Raw genomic sequence first — 22,069 nt, 5'->3', positions numbered from 1 at the left:
TGTTCCCAACAGACCTACAACCATGTGCCCCAGGGAAACTATTACCTTCCTTTTGAACACACACAGAGCCCTAAAAAAATGGCCATTAAGTCTCAATTGAGAGGGGGGAAAAAAGTGACACATGCCCGTTTCCTCAGCTTTTTTAATTCTCTGCAATCATTGGGACTTTGCTCACAGCCAGTTTTGCTGTTTGTCCTGGCAAGTCACTTTCCTGTGTTGCTGCTAAGGACTGTTAATGCAATAACAGAGCAGAAGAAACCAGTTAGGAAAATAAGAGTTTCAGTATGAACTTAGTGGCAAAGGGGCTCAGAAGCAGGGGTAGGACTGGGGGAGCCTTTCAATAGATTTGATTTCAGAGCCTTGGGCCAAATACAGCATTGACCTTGATTGTCGGTAAATACTTGATGCCTGACACAAGCTCCATTGCGTGAACCCATCTGCAAGCCAGCTGTTAATTCCAAAGGTGACTTCTTTGCATATACAATTGTGACACAAGTTTTGAAAACGTGATCTTGAAAAATCCATGATAGCAGCATTGCAACTGAGTCCTCACGGGAGCCCTGGCTCCACAGCCAGAACCGGAGAGATGTCTGCAGTGAATTTTGAAAGCAGAGCAGCTTCAGGACTTGCCTCAAGTTTGAAATTCAACCCGAGGTTGTAAGCCTGGCACAGTCTAAGGTTTCAGCACACAAGACAATATAATGTTGAGTTTCATCTTGAGCCCTTGAGTTTATAAGGAAAGACTTTGGGAGATGTGACTCACGCAACGCTAGTGTGAAGACAAAGTCCATGTGAAGTCATGAAAGCCAATGCATCTCAGGCAGTCTTTGAAACCACCTGGACTGTTACCCTCCCGCAGCTACATCCTAGTGCTTTACACCATTTTACCAAAGCAGTTGCAAATTCACAGTATAAATCTCACATGTCAAACTTGGGAAGTGGGCATTAGCGCAGGCATTCCTATTTAAAGCCCAGTTCCAGTCCAAGAGGTGTCAAAGAGAAAATTGCACCTTCCCCAATGCTTTTAATTCTCCCTTGGCATTCTGAATCACGACTCTGTAATGCTGTTCAGCCACATTACTTTTCGTCCTGTTAACAGTACAGGACACGGCTCTGGAGGTCTGCACTAGACTTTACCTGTCTCTGTATACTCATCAGGAACAACCAATATGCTCCTATTTATGAAACCTTTACTGTTGATAGCACTGGCAAAAAGATTCAGTTTCTGATTACATCTCATACTCATCTATTCAGCATATTAAATGTTTCCTGAGTCCATGTCCTGGGTTCAGCAGTAGCAGTCATTTTTCTCCTTCTTAGTAGCTGATGCAGCGTTGTGTTTTTGACTTTCAGCCTGGGAACAATGCTGATAACACTGATGTTTTTAGTTGCTGCTCAGTAATGTTTACTCTGACCAAGGACTTTCTCAGTCTCATGCTCTGCCAGGGAGGAGGGGAAGCTGGGAGGAAGCAGAAACAGGACACCTAACCCGAACTAATCAAAGAGGTATTCCATACCACAGCACGTCATGCCCAGTATATAAACTGGGGGCAGTTACCCAGAAGGGCTAGATCACTGCTTGGGTCAGGCTGGGTATCGGTTGGCAGGTGGTGAGTGGTATTCTCTTCCCTTGTTATTTCCCTTATCATTATTATTATTGGTGGCAGCAGTAGTGGTTTGTGTTATACCTTAGTTACTGGACTGTTCTTATCTCAACCCGTGGAAGTTACATTCTTTTGATTCTCCTCCCCATCCCTCTGTGAACGGGTGGGGTGGGGGGAGGGAGTGAGTGAGTGGCTGCGTGGCTGAGTTGCTGGCTGGGCTTAAACCACGACAGTCCATCAAAGCCAGCAACCTCACAATGCTGTTTTCAGTAATTATCTCCCCAAAATAATCCAGCTCACCCTCTTCAGATGACTTTCATGCTACCTCCTCTATGGAGCCAGCTCACTCTGCCCTGGACATTACCACCATGCACTTTCTAAATCTGCAAGTCCTCCTGGACCACCTACTTTTCAGCTTTAGTGGATGCAATTCAGAAATACCTTGAGATCTTCATAGGTATCTGCTGAAAGTTTGGTGCTGTTCATATTTAAACTACACAGGCTCTTCATGGCTAAAAGAGAAAACACGGATATTTATCATCATGCTGCATTTTCTTAAAATATCAAGCTTACGGTAGATCAAAGCATAAACAAGACGTGACTGTGCAGTACATTCAGGAAAAAGCTGAATAGTGTAAATTGTAGAAGTACAAATGGATAAACAGCTGTTTGGGCCCTCATCCAGGAAAAAGTCCCTATTTAGGAAGGGCCATTAAGCATATGCTTAAGTCCACTGACTTCAAAGGAGTTTAGTCAACTTCTCATAATCAGTTTCCTGCACATTATTCTGAATAGTGCCTGTTCTCAGTGCTCTGCATGGTGCACAGAGGGGCCATGCTGACCTAGCAGTCCTCCCTCTCCCCTCCCTCCCCCCATTTCAATTTTAGGCTCCAGTACTTAGCAGAATAGTTTCCTAAGATGAGCCATAACTACTGGCCTGTCTGGCATGTCTGTGTAGGATCAAGCCTATTAAAGGAGCCCTGAAAATCCAACAGGCGAGGTTTATAATACACTTTTGGATGCAGGAAAAGGTTTCATTCTGGCATGTTGAACAACTCTCAGTGCATGGGGGAATCCTGAATGCTGCTTAGATGGCTCCACTCTGCCTCACCCCATTTAAATTAAGAATAGCGAGTTTCACCTCCCCCCAAAAAGAAGGAACAAAAATATGCCAGAGAAGGTATGAAACCTGCTGCTCATAGTTGCTAAACTCACTAATATATTGCTACACTCACTAATATGTTGCTACATGGTTTTGCAATCTTCCCCTCCTGCATCACAAGGTCAGACTCCCACCCAAGCAAAGGGACAGTGTGCATGAAAAAAAGCTGGGAAGTCCCAGGGCAACAGGTCACTACATGAGATCAAGACGAGTGCCACTGGTAAAGTCAGAGGCAGAAGCCAGAGTACTGTCTGGGACAGCAAAGCCCACAGGAGGCCACTGAGCATCATCGGGCTCAGATCACCCTCCTGCTTCCCCTGCTTGCAGATTAAGAGCCACTTGAGTGGGCAGGGAGGAGGGAAGTTTAAACCCAAACAGAACCATAGCCTGTTTTAAATCCTTGCAGAAGCAGAGCTGTGGCAGCTGAGAAATCAGTCTTCTGTCTGAACCCATGTGAATTCCTCCGAACCCATGTCATTTTCTTCTGTAGCTTATTTTGGTCACTTACAACTAAGTGCCAGCAGCCCAGCATCCGTGACAGGAGTCTCACAGAGGTTGAGCACTTGCAGCATCGTGAGGTGCTCAGAGAGAAGCCGCAGCCCTGCATCTCCAAACTGTGGGGCACAAGCAGAGTTTTCAAACAATGCGCAAATATCATGTGCAAGTAGCTCAGTGCAAACAGGGCACACTGAAATGAGATTCACAGATGAGCCCTCAAAGCCACACTTTGATTGTTTTCTATAATCTCAAATGACAGGAGAGAAAGCAAATAGTTTTATCCCCATTTTGCAGATAGGAAACAGAAAAATTAAGTGACTTGGGCACACTTAACAGCAGGCCACCATTTAATTAGAAGGGTGCCTTTGAAGCCTGGACTTTGTATGAGAGCAGTCCCACTCAAGCTATACAAGATGGTTATGACGGTCTCAGCCAGTTCCCAACCACATCACAAAACAAGAGCATAATGTAAGTGGTATTAATTAGCTATGTTGGTCTCAAGAACAATGTACTATTGGCTGGTAATTATTCTATTGACCCACTTAGTTTCTGCTGTTTCTAAATTCTAGATTAATGGAAACCAGGATATCACAAAATAAATGGAATCTAAATTGTCTTTTTTTTTTAATAATAAAGAAAAAAAGATGATAAAAAAACAGGCTCTTTGTCCAGTGAAATCAAACTCATTTTGAACAAGAAGCATAAAAGTTTTCAAATCCAAAAGTTACATTGTTAGAACAAATCTGGAAGATATACAAGACAGTCTTAAAACAAAAGCAAGCAATCAGATTGTACTTCATATTCCCCACACAAAAAGAGGAAATTTCTAGGATACAAAAGTAGTTAGGAAAACAAAACAAGATTATTTACATGACATTTGAGTGAAAAAAAAAAACAAAACAAACTGCTTTTTGTGGTTGTGCTGAGAATAAACATATTTTCAGCGAGCACTACAAACAGGTGCTAACAGAAAATTGGGAAAACCTGTTCAGTGGAGAACCTCAGAGACCAAAACCAGCAGGGAAATGTAGAAAAAAAAAAAATTAATTTTAAAAGCTCTTTCAATTAACAGCTGAACAATTTATTCAGTTAACTTGGCTTCTTTTTGCTCTAGAAAACAACCCCATTCTCATTATAGTTTCCTTCTACTTATTCATTGTTTGAGTTTCTTTTTGTTGCTGTTGTTTTTAAAGAAATTCTGGTTGATCAGCATTCAGAGCAATTCACTGCCTGCACTGCACAGACTCTGTGTTTTACATGACCAGATGAGCTGCACAGGTTCATTTTTTTTCATCCCAAATGGGTGAAAGCATAAGCACTTCTCAGACAAACAGCAGCACGTGTACTGCAAAGTACACAGTATCAACAATGCCTAATTGGAACATTCAACCCAAGCAGCAACTCTTTCATAATTATAAATAAAATAAAATTTAAAAAATAAAAAAAAAGTAGAAAAGAAAAATCAGCCTCCAAGATGAGCTAGACCATAGAAAGGCCCTGTAAAAATAGCACAAAACCAAAATCATTCTAAGCAAGCCTCTTCACACACTCTTCTTGTGCTGATGTAACATGAAATTTCAGAATTAGTTATCTAATTCCTGCTCTGAGTTTCAGTCTGCAAAGCACTTACCTGAGTTGACCACAGGTTCAGCTGCTTGAGTGAAGGCAGTTTAATGAGGTGCTCAGCACAAGCACTTGTCACATTGGTAAAGGCTAGGCTGAGGTTTTCCAAATTTCCAAAAGATCCTGAGCTTAGCAAGCGGGCCAGGTCTGCATCCTGAAAGCAAACGAGATTGATAAGCAAGATTATTGACTCCTCAGCCTGCAATCTGCAGTGGTGTCACCCATACCGTTAACCAGCAGGAGTTGCACAATTATAAGACTTGTTTACAGTAATAGAGAACCACACAGAGAAGTTTCTGTTTGTTTGACAAGCAGCTGGGCTCTTGTGGCAGTGTTGCTTCACATACCCGGGGAAAAATTTATCCAGACATTAGGACAAAAATTTTCTTTGCATGAGTATCTTTAGAAGACACAAAGGCTTCAGTAGGCCTTTTAACTTAATGAAGATTTCACTGCAAGTTCTAAATCAAAACAATATTCAGGATCATTACTTGGTCTCAGTGAAGTTAGTCTGGTTTTACACCAGGCTTAACTGCAACAATGATGGGTCTCTTTCAGACTTTCATGTTGTCCTGGTTTGAGCAGCAGCAGTCAGTTTTCTCCTTCTTAGGAGCTAGTACAGTGCTGTGTTTTGATCTTTTGGCCTGGGAACAGTGCTGATAACGCCGATGTTTTCAGTTGCTGCTCGAATGTTTGGTCTGGCCAAGGACTTTCTGAGCCTCATGCTCTGCCAGGGAGGAGGGGAGGCTGGGAGGAAGCAGAGACAGGACACCTGACCCAAACTGACCAAAGAGGTATTCCATACCACAGCACGTCATGCCCAGGAGGTAATGGGAAGTGACCCAGAAGGGCTAGAGGGACTGCAGGGTTGGACGAGGTATCGGTCGGTGCTCGGCTGGGGGGAGTGGGGCGAGTTATCGGTGGGCTGGTGTTGAGGTGTTGTATTCTTTCCTCTTGTTATTTCCTTTATCATTATTACTATTGGTGGTAGCAGCAGTGATTTGTGTGATACCTTACTTACTAAACTGTTCTTATCTCAACCCGTGGGAGTTGCATTCTTTTCGATGCTCCTCTCTGTCCCTCCAGGAGCAGGGGGAGGGCAAGAAGGGGGGGAGTGAGTGAACGAGGTTTGTGGTTGGGTTTAAACCACGACACATGTCTAAGATCCAGAACTGGACATTGTGAAGTCTGTTTTTTAATGCAAAATTCTTTCCCTCAAATCTACCATTCCAAATCTGCACACCAGTATAAACCTGACAGCCTGATGCTTGGACTTGTGTTGGAAACTGCCGCACAGACCCAAGAGCCCTTACTTGTGTAACCTCCAGTTATGGTGACAGAGCAAGTGGCACAGCTCCTCTCTTGACTGATCAAAACTCCTGTGCCATATGGCAAACAAGTGTTTAAATATGGCAAGATAAAGCTTTTTTTTCTATTGATGTGATTAACTTACTGTGGACTTGGATGGCAGTGTTAACCTTGTGGGACCACCTTTTCTTTGCTGTAAAAGAGAAGATATTTTGTTCAAACAATTTGCCTTTCTACGTTTCAGACCAACTGAAGTACAGCAAGCTCTTCACTAGGGCGAACCCTGCTCTAATTTCAAAGCTCCCTGTCAGCCCTTCCACCTTGTCTCTGCTCTTTCTACAGACAGATGTTTTCCTGAGTGTGCTAGATGCAGGCCCGTTGCTACCCAGGGGACATCCACTAACTGCAGTTAGTGGTCTTCATGCCATGGGTCAGCATTTTGTCTGATTCAGCCTGCCATTACATGGTTACTTTCACTTTAAACAAAACAGCCTTAAAATGCTGGACTAAGATAGCAAAGGGGTTGAGACTGCACAGCTGATAAAACCATTTGTTAAAAAACACCTTCAAAAAAAGCATATACTTTTCAGGCTGGGAGCAGGGGTTAAAGAAGACAAATATAAATGTGAAAGAGTCTGGAAGAGAAAGATTGTGGGTATGTTTGCATAGGTGAAAAAGCGCTAATCTATCATGCATCTATCTTCAACCTGTAGATCCTGCCATCGTCGGGGGTGGAGGGGTGGGAGATCTTTTTCTCATAGGCTCTAGTTCTGAGAACTAGACCTAAAAGACCATCTCCGTGAACTGCTGTCAATGTCAAAGCTGGCCAGGACTAGAACCATTTGCTACTCATATGTCAAAAGGTGGTAGAATTTGACAAGCTGACTTTTAAGTTCTTAAGACAGCAGGATTTCACCTTTATTCTTTCACACAGAGTCTAAGCAGGTTATTGAATATCATTCATAAACATTAATATGGGATTAGACACAAGTAAATATCACAGTGCATATATTCACAGTAAAATCCTCCAAATACTGCTCCCATCCTGTTGTTAACTGGGAATTTCACACCCTGTTTGTCTTTCTTTTGTATCTCAATTTCTGGAGAGGACAGACCACAATGTGCTATGGCAATACTGCATGCAGGGTGACATACCAGCTCTTTTAACTCCCTCTGCCTGTCACACAGCTGTTCATACATTCTCTTTCCCATGTTCGTGCTTTCCAGGGTAGAGATGATCTGGAGCTGGGTGTCGTTATTATCAATGATGTTGTATTCCAGCATCAAACACAAAATCTAGCAGCAGAATGAAAGAAGAATGATCACTGCAGTACTTAGATTCAGTTTCTTCCAAACATACTAATTACACTGGGCACGCTAGTTTAAATTACTTGGATAATTTTTTAGAGCACACATTATGCAGACTAGATTAGAGGATCATAGCAACCTTTGCTGACCTTCCAACACAAGAAACCAAATTTTTATTTGCAAAGAATGAACTCTAATGTCTGAAAGTAAGCCTATCTATCCTGTCTTCCATTAGTGCTCATTCCTTCTGACTGAGAGGTGCAATTAGTTTGTGTCAGTCCTGGAAGATGGATTCATGACACAGCCTGCTTCAGAACAGGTACAATCGATCCAGTATTTCCCAGGTACACTGACAAGACTGCAGATTGGCACACTTGGGATATTACACATGAGCAGCAGAGCCAAGCAGTTCCCTAAGTGCTGGATTTTCTGTCCCTAAGTGTTGGGGTTTCTGTGCAGGCAGAATACAGGTGAAGTGTATCCTGTCTATGACGCAGAATGAGGAAAGGTCAGGGAGGCTCTCAGAGAAGGTGATGATGGGAGCTTGCTGCTGTGGCCAGGACACCCTACACCTCATTGGGAATATGCCTGACTCTCCCCTGGGCAAGTGGCTGCCAGGAGCAAGTTAGACACCAGGGAATGATTTTAGTGGGTTGCATGGGCTTCAGACACAAGCTGCTCCCCCCATGATGCCTTGCCTTTTCAGCTACACATCATGCCATTGCAATTATAATGCAAAGCCAATATTCCCTCAATAATTCTAATTATTTTAAATGAAAAAAATCAAGCAATATTATATTCAAATTCATGCAACACACTTTTATTTACTGGATTAAATTAGCACGCACAGATATAACTTAAGGAAAAACTGTAACTCCTTCCACCTTGTCCTGGGTTCAGCAGTAGCAGTCATTTTTCTCCTTCTTAGTAGCTAGTGCAGTGCTATGTTTTAATTTTTTGGCCTGGGAACAATGTTGATAAGGCTGATGTTTTTAGTTGCTGCTCAAATATTTGGTCTGACCAAGGACTTTCTGAGCCTCATGCTCTGCCAGGGAGGAGGGGAAGCTGGGAGGAAGCAGAGACAGGACACCTGACCTAAACTAGCCAAAGAGGTATTCCATACCACAGCACATCATGCCCAGGATGTAACTGGGAGTTACCCGGAAGGGCTAGGACTGCAGGGTTGGAGGAGGTATTGGCTGGTGCTCGGCTGAGGGGAGTGGGGCGAGTTATTGGTCAGCTGGTGCTGACCCTTGTTATTTCCTTTAGCATTATTATTATTGGTGGTAGCAGTAGTGGTTTGTGTTATACCTTAGTTACTAAACTGTTCTTATCTCAACCCGTGGGAGTTGCATTCTTTTCGATTCTCCTCTCCATCCCTCCAGGAGCAGGGGGAGGGCAAGAAGGGAGGGGAGTGAGTGAATGAGGTTTGTGGTTGGGTTTAAACCACGACAGTTCTTTGTATTCACAGTTTTTTCGACAGTTCTTTGTATCTACCCCTTATTCCATACCATTCACGTCATGCTCAGATCCCACATTTTCAGTATACCATCACTCTTATCTCAGTGCACTCTTATCTTAGTGCACTCTTATCTTAGTGCATGGACCAGTCCCTATAAAGCTGCTGAGTCCATCTGGTCCATGATGGCAGGCTCCATCTCTTGTAAAAGTCTCTCAGAGCAGGAGAGGCTGTGTGCAGTGTTCACACTTGTGAATAACCTGGGCAGTAGTGTCCATTGCTAAGTCCACCCCTCGATCATGAGACCATCTCTATGTTGCATCTCTGCCCTGATGGCCTGAAGTGTCATGGGCCCACCAGGCTCAAAATAATTCACTGTCCCCTTCAGCAGTTTCTGCAGCTTGTTGCTGGGGAGTCCATACAGCTGCCTTCCATCTCCAATGCTTCCAAAGCACTGGAAGGGCCCAGTGGACTAGATACTCGCTCATACTGTCCCACACACCCTGCCACTCATGACTGTCCAGCCTTAGGGAAGACCTCTTGGTCCTCCCATATTGTTGTCTAAACCCAGACAAGAAACAAACCTGACTCTGCTTAACTTCTGAGATCAGACAAAATGGTCTTGGGTAGAACACACTCTGTGTGTGTGCCAACATGCTGATCCCCATCACAATCAGCAGGCAGGTCCCAAGGGTACCCAAAGGCCATTCAAACCCTTCAGAACTCTCAAATGATGCTGCTGTACTCGTCCCTGGGGCTGGTGTAGCTGCTGTGCTTGCCGGCTCTCTCACCACCAGCTTCTCTTTCTCTGAGTGCAGATCTTCCTCCTCTGCCTTGCTGGGAAATGCTGCGTGGACTCCTGCATCCTCCTGGGGCTCACCGGGAGGCTTCCGGGGGATGATCTCGGCCGGGGTGATCGCGGGGCTGGGCTCGGCCACGGGGCTCGGCTCCTCGGCTGCCGCCTCCAGCTGCTCACAGCTGCCTCCTTCCCGGCCTCCGGCCCCGCTCCAGCCACCGCCTGGTCCCTGGGGCCGCTCTCCCGGGCCGCTTTGGCAGCTGCCGGCTCCCGGGACCGCTACCCCTCGGCTTCCCGCAGCCTCAAGAAGACGGAGGCGAGGACAAGGGCCAGGACGGTGAAGAGCAGCGGAATGGCCAGGTACAAGTCTATGGCCACATCCATGCCTCCTTGCTGCCGGAGCCCGCCCATATTACCAGTCTTTGCCATAAAGCACAGTGAAACAAGAAACTTAGCCCAGGCCCCATACTTGATAAACACTATCACAGCAAATACCGGCTCTAAGTAATGCACAGCATTCTGAAACTGTGAGATCAAGAGAAACAACTTTGAGAGCCAATAAATCAGTATTGTGACGACTAAATCCAATCATCTCTGTTGTTATCTCAACCCTTCGTGCCCCACGTTGGGTGCCAAAAAGAACTGTTGTGGTTTAAACCCAACCACAAACCTCGTTCACTCACTCCCCCCCCCTTCTTGCCGTCCCTCTGCTCCTGGAGGGATGGAGAGGAGAATCGAAAAGAATGCAACTCCCACGGGTTGAGATAAGAACAGTTTAGTAACTAAGGTATAACACAAACCACTACTGCTACCACCAATAATAATAGTGCTAAAGGAAATAACAAGAGGAAAGAATACAACACCTCAGCACCAGCTGACCAATAACTCGCCCCACTCCCCTCAGCCGAGCACCAGCCAATACCTCCTCCAACCCTGCAGTCCTAGCCCTTCCGGGTAACTCCCAGTTACATCCTGGGCATGATGTGCTGTGGTATGGAATACCTCTTTGGCTAGTTTAGGTCAGGTGTCCTGTCTCTGCTTCCTCCCAGCTTCCCCTCCTCCCTGGCAGAGCATGAGGCTCAGAAAGTCCTTGGTCAGAGTAAACATTACTGAGCAGCAACTAAAAACATCGGTGTTATCAGCACTGTTCCCAGGCTGAAAGTCAAAAACACAACGCTGCACTAGCTACTAAGAAGGAGAAAAATGACTGCTACTGCTGAACCCAGGACACACCTATTTAACCATCCTCTATTTCCATGTATGATGGCATTTATCAAGAAACATCTTTAAAGAAACCCAGAAAAATTATGTATAAACTATTAGTGCAAGAAAAATAACCAATCATAAGCAAAAAAAAATGTTTATTAATGTAAGTAAATAAGATTTTGTAAATGCACTACTTATGCACTCCTCATTTTGCAGGTGGCAAGACAAGCATTAGGTATTTAGTCATGGGAAAGCCTTGCGGTTCTGAGTTCTGACCCCCCTCCACAGCCTACATCATCATGGCCATTTATTTCTCATCTTAGCCTCTCCAACTGCATCAGAGCAATCTCTCTCCAAAAATTCTTGCACTCACTTTTCATGTAATTCGCACTTACACCTGTAGAGCAACAATATTCCATTCCACTTAATGAAGAGAAACACAACTGCTGGTGTTTGATATGACACAAACCTGAACTTGGCTTCTCTAGTTCCACTAGACCTAATTCCAGGAAACACATTGTGAAACCGAATCTGAATACTGCTCATAAAACATGACCACATACGTTTAGGGCTTACCTCTACCATTGTCTGGTTACCCCTCAAGGCCAGTAGCATGCAAGGCCCTAATTTATTTTCAGCCAGTGAAAGCAGGAACTTCTTTGTTTTATAGCAGGATCCCATTAAAATATGAACCTATTTGAGAAACAGACCTAAAATTAGAGGTGTAAGCCTAAAAAACACATATACTTCTGGAAGGGACATTGTTAGTCAAACAAATATAAGCATTTGTGACAAACCTAAAGAAAAGGGGTCCCTCATTATGATTATGGTTGCAGTCTCTCAACAGCTTTATTGGAAGCAATGCCTAGTGAGATCTGAGGGAGTGGGTAGTTTTCCTCCATGAAGGAGCTCAGCTGACAGCCCAGAAGCCTGATATAGTCTCCCCAGGAAGCTGTGCAATTGCCCCCATCCCTAGTAACATTATGAACCCACCCCCAGGGGAACCACAGGAGATTTTGTTTTCGGTTCAGTTTCTCTGGAAATGCCAGCTGGTGAGCAAGGGTTGTGTGGGCTGGATGTCTAGGCAAAAAACAGTGGTGCTGGCAATCTGCTGGCTGATTCACTAGCATCAGTTAAAGGGTGGTGACAGACAAAATCACTTGTTCAGAATGAACAGACAGGAACTGACTGGGAAAGGAAGGAATGTCTTAAGAAAGCAGTCCTGAGCCCTAAGTCAGAGATGACTTCATGTGCTTTTACATGCTCTTGGGTCATTATCTTGCTTTCCCTTTTGCTCAGTTTTCAGTTTTCTCTGAAAGGAAAGAAATGCTGAGAACACTGCCTGAGTAAAACTCTTGAGTCCACTATCTGACAAAAGTGTCCCACAGACTCCTAGGCTCCAGAAAGCATTGGATGATATCACATAGTAATACCTATGGCAGAAATACAAAGCCACTTATACAAATCAAACGTAAGAGTCTCTTCTCACAAAAGATGTTGGCAATATTCTTTCCAATTTAAAAGCCTTAGAGATTAGCTGCAGAGAATTTCAGTTTCCTAGCTAAAGTCCTATTTTATGGCCCAGACAGCTTCCTGGCAGAGCACTATGTGAGAACTTGCAATTTCCAATGACCTGGGCAGTAAGAGCTCCATTATGTAGACTCAACATCAGCACTACTTTACAGTAAGCTTGTAAACACATTCTGTGGTTCCCCTGGTTCATGGTATTGCCTGGACTATGTTCAGTACTGATGAAAATATCACAAGCATGCCATGGTGGGGTCAGTTCTATGTAGATCGTGTGCTACAATGCAATTCTTCTTCCTCATGGCTTCACTGCCATCAAGACCTTTAGAAAAAAACCACAAAATCTTTTTTTCTTAAGCATCCATGAGTTCAGGTGGCCTTTAAAAACAGTTAGCTTCAAGCCAAGGATTTTATTTCATGCAGTTATCATTAAGCTTTTTAGGAGGTTTTCTTGAGTGATGGAAAATACTGACAATACTACTTAATGCAAGGTCCATGTCTGAACAGGGTGTTTTTCAAACTTTAAGGTTAGCAGTTAGCAGCTCTTTAAATATTTATCAACATCCTTACAAAGGACAGAGAGTACTGCATATTGATGTATGTTAGCATCGTGCTCTCATGCATGCCATCTCCTGATGCTCATAAATATCCTGGACCACAAAAGCTCTCAGGAGAAATTATATAGTTCTGAAGAAGTTTTCTTTCCAAACATAAAAGACACAGAACCAGGGCATCAGTGAAAAGGGATGAAACCTTTTGTGAACAGTCTTTGTTCATTGTCTGTTTCAAAGGTATCTGATCCATCTGGATTTAAGTGTATAAACAGACATGCATGTTCGTTATGTCCCAAAATGTTCAGCATGGGGGAGATGCACAAAGTGTAGATCCCCCTGAAAGTCACTTCACTGTACACTCAACACCCGTTTTAAAATTACTAACATTCAAAAAATGTTATTCCCCTTACCAGGGAAAGAAATGAATATAATTACCATCTTACTTGCTATATGGAGAATCAATTCACAGTGAGACCTATGTGACTTGACTCAGGCTGCACGGGAAGACAGTGGCAGCATCAGTGATTAAAACTTGTTATTTTCTGTCTAGTCTTTCTAAGAGTTACAAAAGAACTACGGGAAATGGAATGCTGGTTTCTAATGTAATTGGGCAGAGAAACTGCTAACAATTTTTATCTATCTATCTATCTATCTATCTATCTATCCATCCTTTGATTAATTCAATATTACTCTTGTTTCTAAATTCCAGGATAGCCTATAAATGAAAACTATAGGTGTGGATGTGCAGAACAGTCTGTCTCCCCTTTCTCCCAGTATTCCATATTCTGAGACACACATACAGACACACAAACACACGTATTTATAAATACAAAAATACATAAATGCATATGCACACACATATATACATGCATGGTTCTGTGCATTACACTACCAGTGAAAAAAAAACACACCAAGTTCAAGAGAAAGCTAACATGTTAACCAAATTGTGACTACAAGGAAGTTCAATGGATTTGGCAATGCAAAGATTTAGGCTGCGTGGGGACCTAATAGCAGCCTTCCAGTACCTGAAAGGGGCCTATAGGGATGCTGGGGAGGGACTCTTCGTCAGGGACTGTAGTGACAGGACAAGGGGTAACGGGTTCAAACTTAAACAGGGGAAGTTTAAATTGGATATAAGGAGGAAATTCTTTCCTGTTAGGGTGGTGAGACACTGGAATCAGCTGCCCAGGGAGGTTGTGAGTGCTCCATCCCTGGCAGTGTTCAAGGCCAGGTTGGATGAAACCTTGTGTGGGATGGTTTAGTGTGAGGTGTCCCTGTCCATGGCAGGGGGGTTGGAACTAGATGATCTTGAGGTCCTTTCCAACCCTAACTATTCTATGATTCTATGATTCTAAGATTTAGATTTCCTGGTGAACACTTGTGGTTTGCAGAACCATGATTTTGATGATTTTTTGACAAAAACAAGTAAGTCTTCTTACTGTCAACTATGCATTAGCTACTTACTGCAAAGAAGTTACTAAACTCACAATTTGCAGACACATACCATACTGGCAAACAGCTCTCCATCATCATCACATGCCACTCCTCCAGGGCTGTAGAGCTGGAACCAGCCATCCTTGCCAGCCCGCACACTCAGCAAGCATGAGTGGACCTGCCAAAAAGTGAAGACATTGAGAAGGTTACAGTTCCTGCCAGTAAGCACCAGTATCTCCCACACTTGGCCAAAAGAAGTCACTACAAAACCAGGGACTGTTAGAAATTCATGGTTAATATTCCAATCTACAGAGCTGCAGGCAAGTCTCCACTCACAAAATCCATTTTTGCAGTATAAACAAGGAGGGAAGCGGTATCATCGCTCATTGCATGGCCTTTTTTATTCCCTTTACACAAATCAAACACAAAATCGCTCTAATCTAGAACAGCTCCTTTCACTTGAAAAACCAAAACAAAAAACAACATCCCCCCAAAAGGAAACAAAACCAAACCACAAATGAAAACAAAACAAAATGACTCAAATTTCTGAGCTTCTGCCAATTTCCCGCCATCCTCCCGTCATGTGTGTCTATACTTTGATGTGATCTGCACACCAAATGCAGTGGCTAATGGCTTGCTCTTTCCAGTCATTAAAAACTCTTATTACTCCTGCCATAATAAAATGTGACCAGAGTCAGAGTGAAGGAAATCCACAAGGAAAATTTAACAGGGATACATAAGACAGAAGTTGCACAGAAGAACTGGCACCAGTGAGCTACCATTAGTCTAAATTTTGCCCACTGTGGAGATGAATGTATCTGTTTCCACAGTTTAATACAGGAGTCATAATTAAGGTTTTTTTTCCAGCTGACGATGTTGAACAAATTACATGTGCAGCTATGAAGCTGTCAGCCATCATGAGGCTACAGCTACACACACTTTCCAGTAAAACACCTCTGTGTCAGGGACAGTAGATAATGGTCCATGGTGAAACACACAAAGATAGAAAATTACTGTTTGTCTGCTTTGGTTCCTCCCCAGAGTCCTGCTTTGGCTGCTCTTCGGAAGGTCCAGCTTTGGTTCCTACCCAAAAAGTTCCGCTTCAGAACTCCCCAGAAAAGTCTTGACCCTTGGAGACCTTTCTAGATATGGCTAGCCACTTCTGATGTAGGCTGGCCCCCTGCGTTGCAATGAGTATGCATTTTTGTCAGTATAAAAGCCTGAGCCTCATGCAATGTGGGGGAGGCAGAACCTCATACCACCCAAGTCAACGTTGCCTCCGCGGGGACGCCCGCTAAGGTTGAGCCTGCCACCTTGCACTGCGATGATGATTCTCGGAGCTGGTTTCCTGATCGTCTTCACAGGGTCCTTGGGGTTGGTAAGATAACCAGTCATCAGAAGTATCCTTTACTGTATCCTTTACTATCTCTGTATTTTCCTATAATAATAAACTAGTTGTGAGTTCTCTATTTGTCTCTCATTTTCTCTCACCTGGAATCCTCGAACTCTGGAATAACCTCCCACCCCCTTTCTCCTGCTAATTCATGGGAATTATGGCCATTTGCACACAATGTAACTGAAAAGCAGCTAAATAAAGCCTGTTATTTCATAAGCTGTAAGGATCCATGGATTTTGCTTTCCTTTTTTTTTTTTTTGTTTTGTACAGAAGATGAAAAGCTCTGAGAGATTCAGAATGGGAAAATCTTGCTGGTTGCAGTTTACTGCAGAGCAAGGACTTCAACTGATACCAGGCAAGGAGGTCACAACACATGTTTACAAGAAACCATCCATATTAACACCGTGTGCCCTGAGTGGCTATTACTCCCTAAGAGACTTAAGCACAGCGAAACCACACCATGTTTTGAAACAAACTACTTGAGGAGAGAGCTTCTGAACAAGTGTACTTGCAACTCCTCAAATCAATACTCTGTGTAACCTGTCAATAGACTCACTTCTTGCCTCAGGTCTTCTGCAAATCTCTGAATCACATATTTCAGCTCCCTGGTGGAAAAAAATTAAAAAGACAGGAATAAGCAGTTGCTGGTTGCAGTATTCATGCAAGTGTCACATTGGCTGGATGGCCACACGGAGAGAATTGTAGTCACCGGCTCAATATCCACTCAATGTCCAATGATGGGTAATGAGTGGTGTCCCTCAGGGATCAGTGTTGGGACCGATCCTGTTCAACATCTTTGTCAGCAACATGGACAGTAGGATTGAGTGTGCCCTCAGCAAGTTTGGTTCAGTTGATACACTGGAGGGAAGGGATGCCATCCAGAGGGACCTTGACACGCTTGACAGGTGGCCAATGCCAACCTCAGGAAGTTCAAGCAAGCCAAGTGCAAGGTCCTACACGTGGGTTGGGGCAATCCCAGGCACAGCTACATGTTGGGCAGAGAACAGATTCAGAGCAGCCCTGTGGAGAAGGACTTGGGGGTGCTGGTTGATGAGAAACTTAACATGAGCTGGCAGTGTGCGCTCATAGAGCAGAAAGCCAGCAGTATCCTGGGCTGCATCAAAAGGAGCATGACCAGCAGGTCGAAGGAGGTGATCCTGCCCCTCTGCTCTCATGAGACCTCACTTGGAGTACTGTGTACAGTTCTGGCATCCTCAACATAAGAGGAGGGCTACAAGGATAAGGGGGCTGGAGCACCTCCTGTATGAAGACAGGCTAAGACAGTTGGGGCTGTTCAGGCTGGAGAAGAGAAGGCTGTGTGGAGACCTCATATCAGCCTTTCAGTATCTGAAAGGGGCCTACAAGGATGCTGGAGAGGGACTCTTCATTAGGGACTGTAGTGATAGGACAAGGGGTAACAGGTTCAAACTTAAACAGAGGAAGTTCAGGTTAGATATAAGGAAGCAGTTCTTTACTGTGAGGGTGGTGAGGCACTGGAACAGGTTGCCAAAAAAAGTGGTAAATGCTCCATCCCTGGCAGTGTTCAAGGCCAGTTTGGATGGAGTCTTGGGTGACATGGTTTAGTGCGAGGTGTCCCTGCCCATGGCAGGGGGGTTGGAACTAGATGACCTTAAGGTCCTTTCTGATCCTAACTATTCTATGATTCCACTTTAGACAATATATATTCATGCACTTTAGAGAGAAACAAGTTGAACTGCTTCCACAGGAAGGAAATGTGAGGTCTAAAAGCGATTACCAAGAACAGCGTATATTCACAACAGCCTAGAAAAGTTTTCAGAGATGTTCAGAGACAAACATGTTTGTAAATCCTATCAGCACCCAGTGCCTTTAGTCCTTGGGATCCTGCTGTCACAGTAAATTAAAAAGAAAATTACATCCTTTTATTACTAACAGAACATGCTTACAGCCCCTCACAGGTAAAAAACATTAGAGACAAAATATTGAGTAATGTACCATTGCTATTACTAACTAGTACAAGTATTTTAAGTAATTACTCTCCTTCAATAAAACAAACAAGCCCCAAAAACTTACTTCGTGAATTTCTTGTGTGCAAGAGCCCTGAAATGTAAAACAGAAGAGTATGAGGATTTGGGAGGAGGGGAGACGTAAAGAGGGAAAGAAAAATAAGAAAAAACAAAGCAAAGCAAAACACAACCACTTCTCAGTTCTTTCCACATAATAAAAGGATTTGCTAAGCAACTGCAGCGCACAAGACAAAAAGAATAATCCTTCCAAAAAGGTCAGGTAAGAGGTAAAGTTTCTTACATTAATTTTTTTTTTTTTTGGGGGGGGTAAATGAATGAAAAACAAAATATAACTTAGAACAAATCCTGTAGTTTTTCCTGAGTCCCGTCTAAAGACTTAGACTAACATCAATGAAAACTTTGAATCAGAAAGAAGTAAGTAGAAGACTCACAATAGAGCTATATCATTACAAACAGAATTTTAGCTACCTAGAAGAGTCAGGTGAATTCTTTAATTACAGTGCAATTAAGGTGTGGTCACAACTAATTAACATCATGCATTAATAAAGCAATCAATTCTATGAAGTGCTTTGCATTGTGGTATGGTTTACACCTTCCCCGGGACACATGTTTGACTTAGGTGTTTCTGTTGTCTATCTCCAAGTTCTTGTTGTAGCCCAGGTAACCTGGCATGGAGGATTAGACCTCTCTGATTTAAGACATCAGCTCATTAGGGGATGTGATAAATTAGTAAATTGTATAATTACAGGGTGTAGTGTTTGTCCATGGAGGTCTGCATTTTATAAACACTACTATTCAGTAATAGGTTTCCAAGGAAGCTTGGCTGATCTGTAGGTTAGTTTCTTCATTTAACACAAAATACAAATGATATGAGTCTCTGTGACACCAGTAAAGCATCCTCCTCCACTAAATCACTCACTTTGCTCTTTTCCACACCAGCTTTCCTTCCTTTACTGTCTGCTTGTCTGCAGTTAACCTTTTTTTCTCTTCAGGATCATCTTAAGAGAAATGAGGGAGGAAGATGAACATGTCCCTCTGCCTCAGCCAAAATCAACTTTCAATTTTAAATCAATACTAGAGGCACAAAGCTTCTATTACCATCAATTTTTAATTGATGTTATATTTCACCATAAAACAACAGTAACAAGAATAACCCAGTAAATACTAAGTGAGTGGAAACTTACTCCTTGGGAAATGGGATAGGTTGAAGCAAGCTGGCCAGGGCTGGTCTCCAGTCATCATAGTCTGACCTGAAAAATTAACATTTTGTTAACAGGTTACCAAGTTTTAAATATGGTTTATCAACAGTTAGTTCAAGGAGTTAAAAGCTTCTTACTTTAGGCACCAACAACCCTTCTGTTTTACTAAGACACTCAAAAAACCCACAGTGACATTTCCCTTTCCATTTTCAGCACATTCTCCACTGAGGAACAATAAATCTGGTATTTACAATGACCTCCAGAGAGGCCTTCTTTATGTCAGCTTAAAGACACTTGCTGTTTATGAAACCTATTGACATTTAATAACTAAGTAATACTTTCATCTAAGTCGGTACAGCAATTACCAGGCTATTGCTATTCACAGGTCTGCTCTGCATGTAATTGGAATTTTTATTTTTTTGTTTGTTTTTGCTATAAGACATAAGCTCATTTGTAAAAACTAAGGCACCCCCCAATCCATTTTGACCTTGGCACAAAGAAATGAGTCAATTTAAACAGTACAAAGTCTTTAGCTTAAGAGGAGAGAGACTAGAGAAGGAAGCACTATGAAAATTATTAGGAGTGAAAGAGGATAAATGAGAATAAGCACAGCATAGAACTCAGGCCAGTGGACCCAATATGAAGTGTCTCCCCTCTGCTGTGATAGCACCACAGTTCCCAGCTGATGCGTTTTGTTTTCATCTCTGCTGCCAATGTACACGCCTGTCCTTCTATGAGGAGGCATCCATAAGAGGATGCTCATGTGAACTAGGATAAAGAGAACATTTTGCATGTATTTGTCAGCGCAAATTAATCTGGCAGCATATGATCTTAATCTACCTGCGAAATACCAGCTGCTTGAGCACATGTGGTGGAGCAGTATGGCTTCTTGTGCAGGAATGGCACTTTGCACAGTGCCACCCCTCTCCTTTAAATTATCTCAAACATTTAGTGGTTAGTTAACACTAATTAGCTGCCCTACCAATGCACTTCATGAAGGGTACAATCATTGTAGGATGGATGAAGAACACAGAAGATAAAAGAATTGGGCAAGTCAGAATGGAACCCACCAGCCAAAGCCCAACATCACCTGCGAGGCCATTCTCACTCCAATTAATGCTATTGAGTACACATGGAAATAAGAGTAAGAGTAGGAAAGAGAAGATTCTATCCCAAAGAAATTGAAGATGGATGCATTTACAAAAGTCTCATCCATTTATTAGAATCATAGAATAGTTAGGGTTGGAAAGGACCTCAAGATCATCTAGTTCCAACCCCCCTGCCATGGGCAGGGACACCTCACACTAAACCATCCCACCCAAGGCTTCGTCCAACCTGGCCCTGAACACTGCCAGGGATGGAGCACTCACAACCTCCCTGGGCAACCCATTCCAGTGCCTCACCACCCTAACAGGAAAGAATTTCCTCCTTATATCCAATCTAAACTTCCCCTGTTTAAGTTTGAACCTGTTACCCCTTGTCCTGTCACTACAGTCCCTGACAAAGAGTCCCTCCCCAGCATCCCTATAGGCCCCCTTCAGATACTGGAAGGCTGCTATTAGGTCCCCATGCAGCCTTCTCTTCTCCAGGCTGAACAGCCCCAACTTCCTCAGCCTATCTTCATACGGGAGGTGCTCCAGTCCCCTGATCATCTTCGTGGCTCTCCTCTGGACTTGTTCCAGCAGTTCCATGTCCTTTTTATGTTGAGGACACCAGAACTGCACACAATACTCCAGGTGAGGTCTCACAAGAGCAGAGTAGAGGGGCAGGATCACCTCTTTCGACCTGCTGGTCACGCTCCTTTTGATGCAGCCCAGGATACGGTTGGCTTTCTGGGCTGCGAGCGCACACTGCCGGCTCAAGTTCATTTTCTCATCGACCAGCACCCCCAAGTCCTTCTCTGCAGGGCCGCTCTGAATCTCTTCTTTGCCCAATCTGTAGCTGTGCCTGGGATTGCTCCGACCCAGGTGTAGGACCTTGCACTTGTCGTGGTTGAACTTCATAAGGTTGGCATCAGCCCACCTTACAAGCATGTCAAGGTCCCTCTGGATGGCATCCCTTCCCTCCAGCATATTAACCGGACCACACAGCTTGGTGTCATGGGCAATCTTGCTGAGGGCGCACTCAATCCCACTGTCCATGTCAGTGATGAAGATGTTAAACAAGACCGGTCCCAACACCGATCCCTGAGAGACACCACTCGTTACTGGTCTCCAGCCAGACATCGAGCCATTGACCACAACTCTGTGCATGAGGCCATCCAGCCAGTTCTTTATCCACCCAGTGGTCCATCCATCAAATTGGTATCTCTCCAATTTAGAGAGAAGGATGTTGTGTGGGACAGTGTCAAATGCTTTGCACAAGTCCAGGTAGATGACATCAACTGCTTTACCCTTGTCCATCAATTCTGTAGCCCCATCATACAAGGCCACCAAATTGGTCAGGCAGGATTTCCCCTTAGTGAAGCCATGCTGGCTGTCACCAAGCACCTTCTTGTTTTTCATGTGCCTTAGCATGCCTTCCAGGAGAATGTGCTCCAAGATTTTACCAGGCACAGAGGTGAGACTGACTGGTCTGTAATTCCCTGGCTCTTCCATTTTCCCCTTCTTGAAAATGGGGGTTATATTTCCCTTTTTCCAGTCATGGGGAACTTCACCTGACTGCCATGATTTTTCAAATATGATGGCCAGTGGCTTAGACTTCATTCGCCAGCTCCTTCAGGACCTGCGGATGGATTTCATCAGGTCCCATGGATTTGTGCACGTTCAGATTTTTAAGATGGTCTCAAACCAGATCCTCTCCTACAGTGGAATGAACCACATAAAGCTGAAAGTTCTATAAACTAATAATACTTATTATGTTGGACAGTCCACAATGGCATGTTCATGGACACAAAGAAAACTTATGTACATGAGTAAGGTATTCTTAAGAAGCAATATCAGTGCTGATGTTTGGGTCCTCAAAGAACTGACAAGTCTAATGAGCAGTC

At 43.6% G+C, this 22,069-nt stretch overlaps 1 protein-coding gene across 8 annotated transcripts in view; it reads right to left on the bottom strand.

The window, feature by feature from the left end:
- LOC136004242 (C-Maf-inducing protein-like) overlaps window positions 1–22,069 on the bottom strand; it is a 236,563-nt gene that overhangs the window by 2,922 nt on the left and 211,572 nt on the right. For all 8 annotated transcript variants that reach the window (XM_065660551.1, XM_065660550.1, XM_065660552.1 and 5 more), the window contains 10 exons: window positions 19,066–19,131; window positions 17,928–17,954; window positions 16,432–16,480; window positions 14,550–14,657; window positions 11,541–11,657; window positions 7,351–7,491; window positions 6,341–6,388; window positions 4,895–5,041; window positions 3,275–3,380; window positions 2,046–2,116 (listed from right to left, as the gene is read on the bottom strand). In XM_065660551.1, the coding sequence (XP_065516623.1) occupies window positions 2,046–2,116; window positions 3,275–3,380; window positions 4,895–5,041; window positions 6,341–6,388; window positions 7,351–7,491; window positions 11,541–11,657; window positions 14,550–14,657; window positions 16,432–16,480; window positions 17,928–17,954; window positions 19,066–19,131 (880 nt within the window). The remainder of the gene's footprint in view (window positions 1–2,045; window positions 2,117–3,274; window positions 3,381–4,894; window positions 5,042–6,340; window positions 6,389–7,350; window positions 7,492–11,540; window positions 11,658–14,549; window positions 14,658–16,431; window positions 16,481–17,927; window positions 17,955–19,065; window positions 19,132–22,069) is intronic.

Source organism: Lathamus discolor, chromosome W, assembly GCF_037157495.1.
Source record: "Lathamus discolor isolate bLatDis1 chromosome W, bLatDis1.hap1, whole genome shotgun sequence".
In the NCBI taxonomy this organism is placed as follows: Eukaryota; Metazoa; Chordata; class Aves; order Psittaciformes; family Psittacidae; genus Lathamus; species Lathamus discolor.
This window is presented reverse-complemented; position numbering and strand designations above follow the sequence as displayed.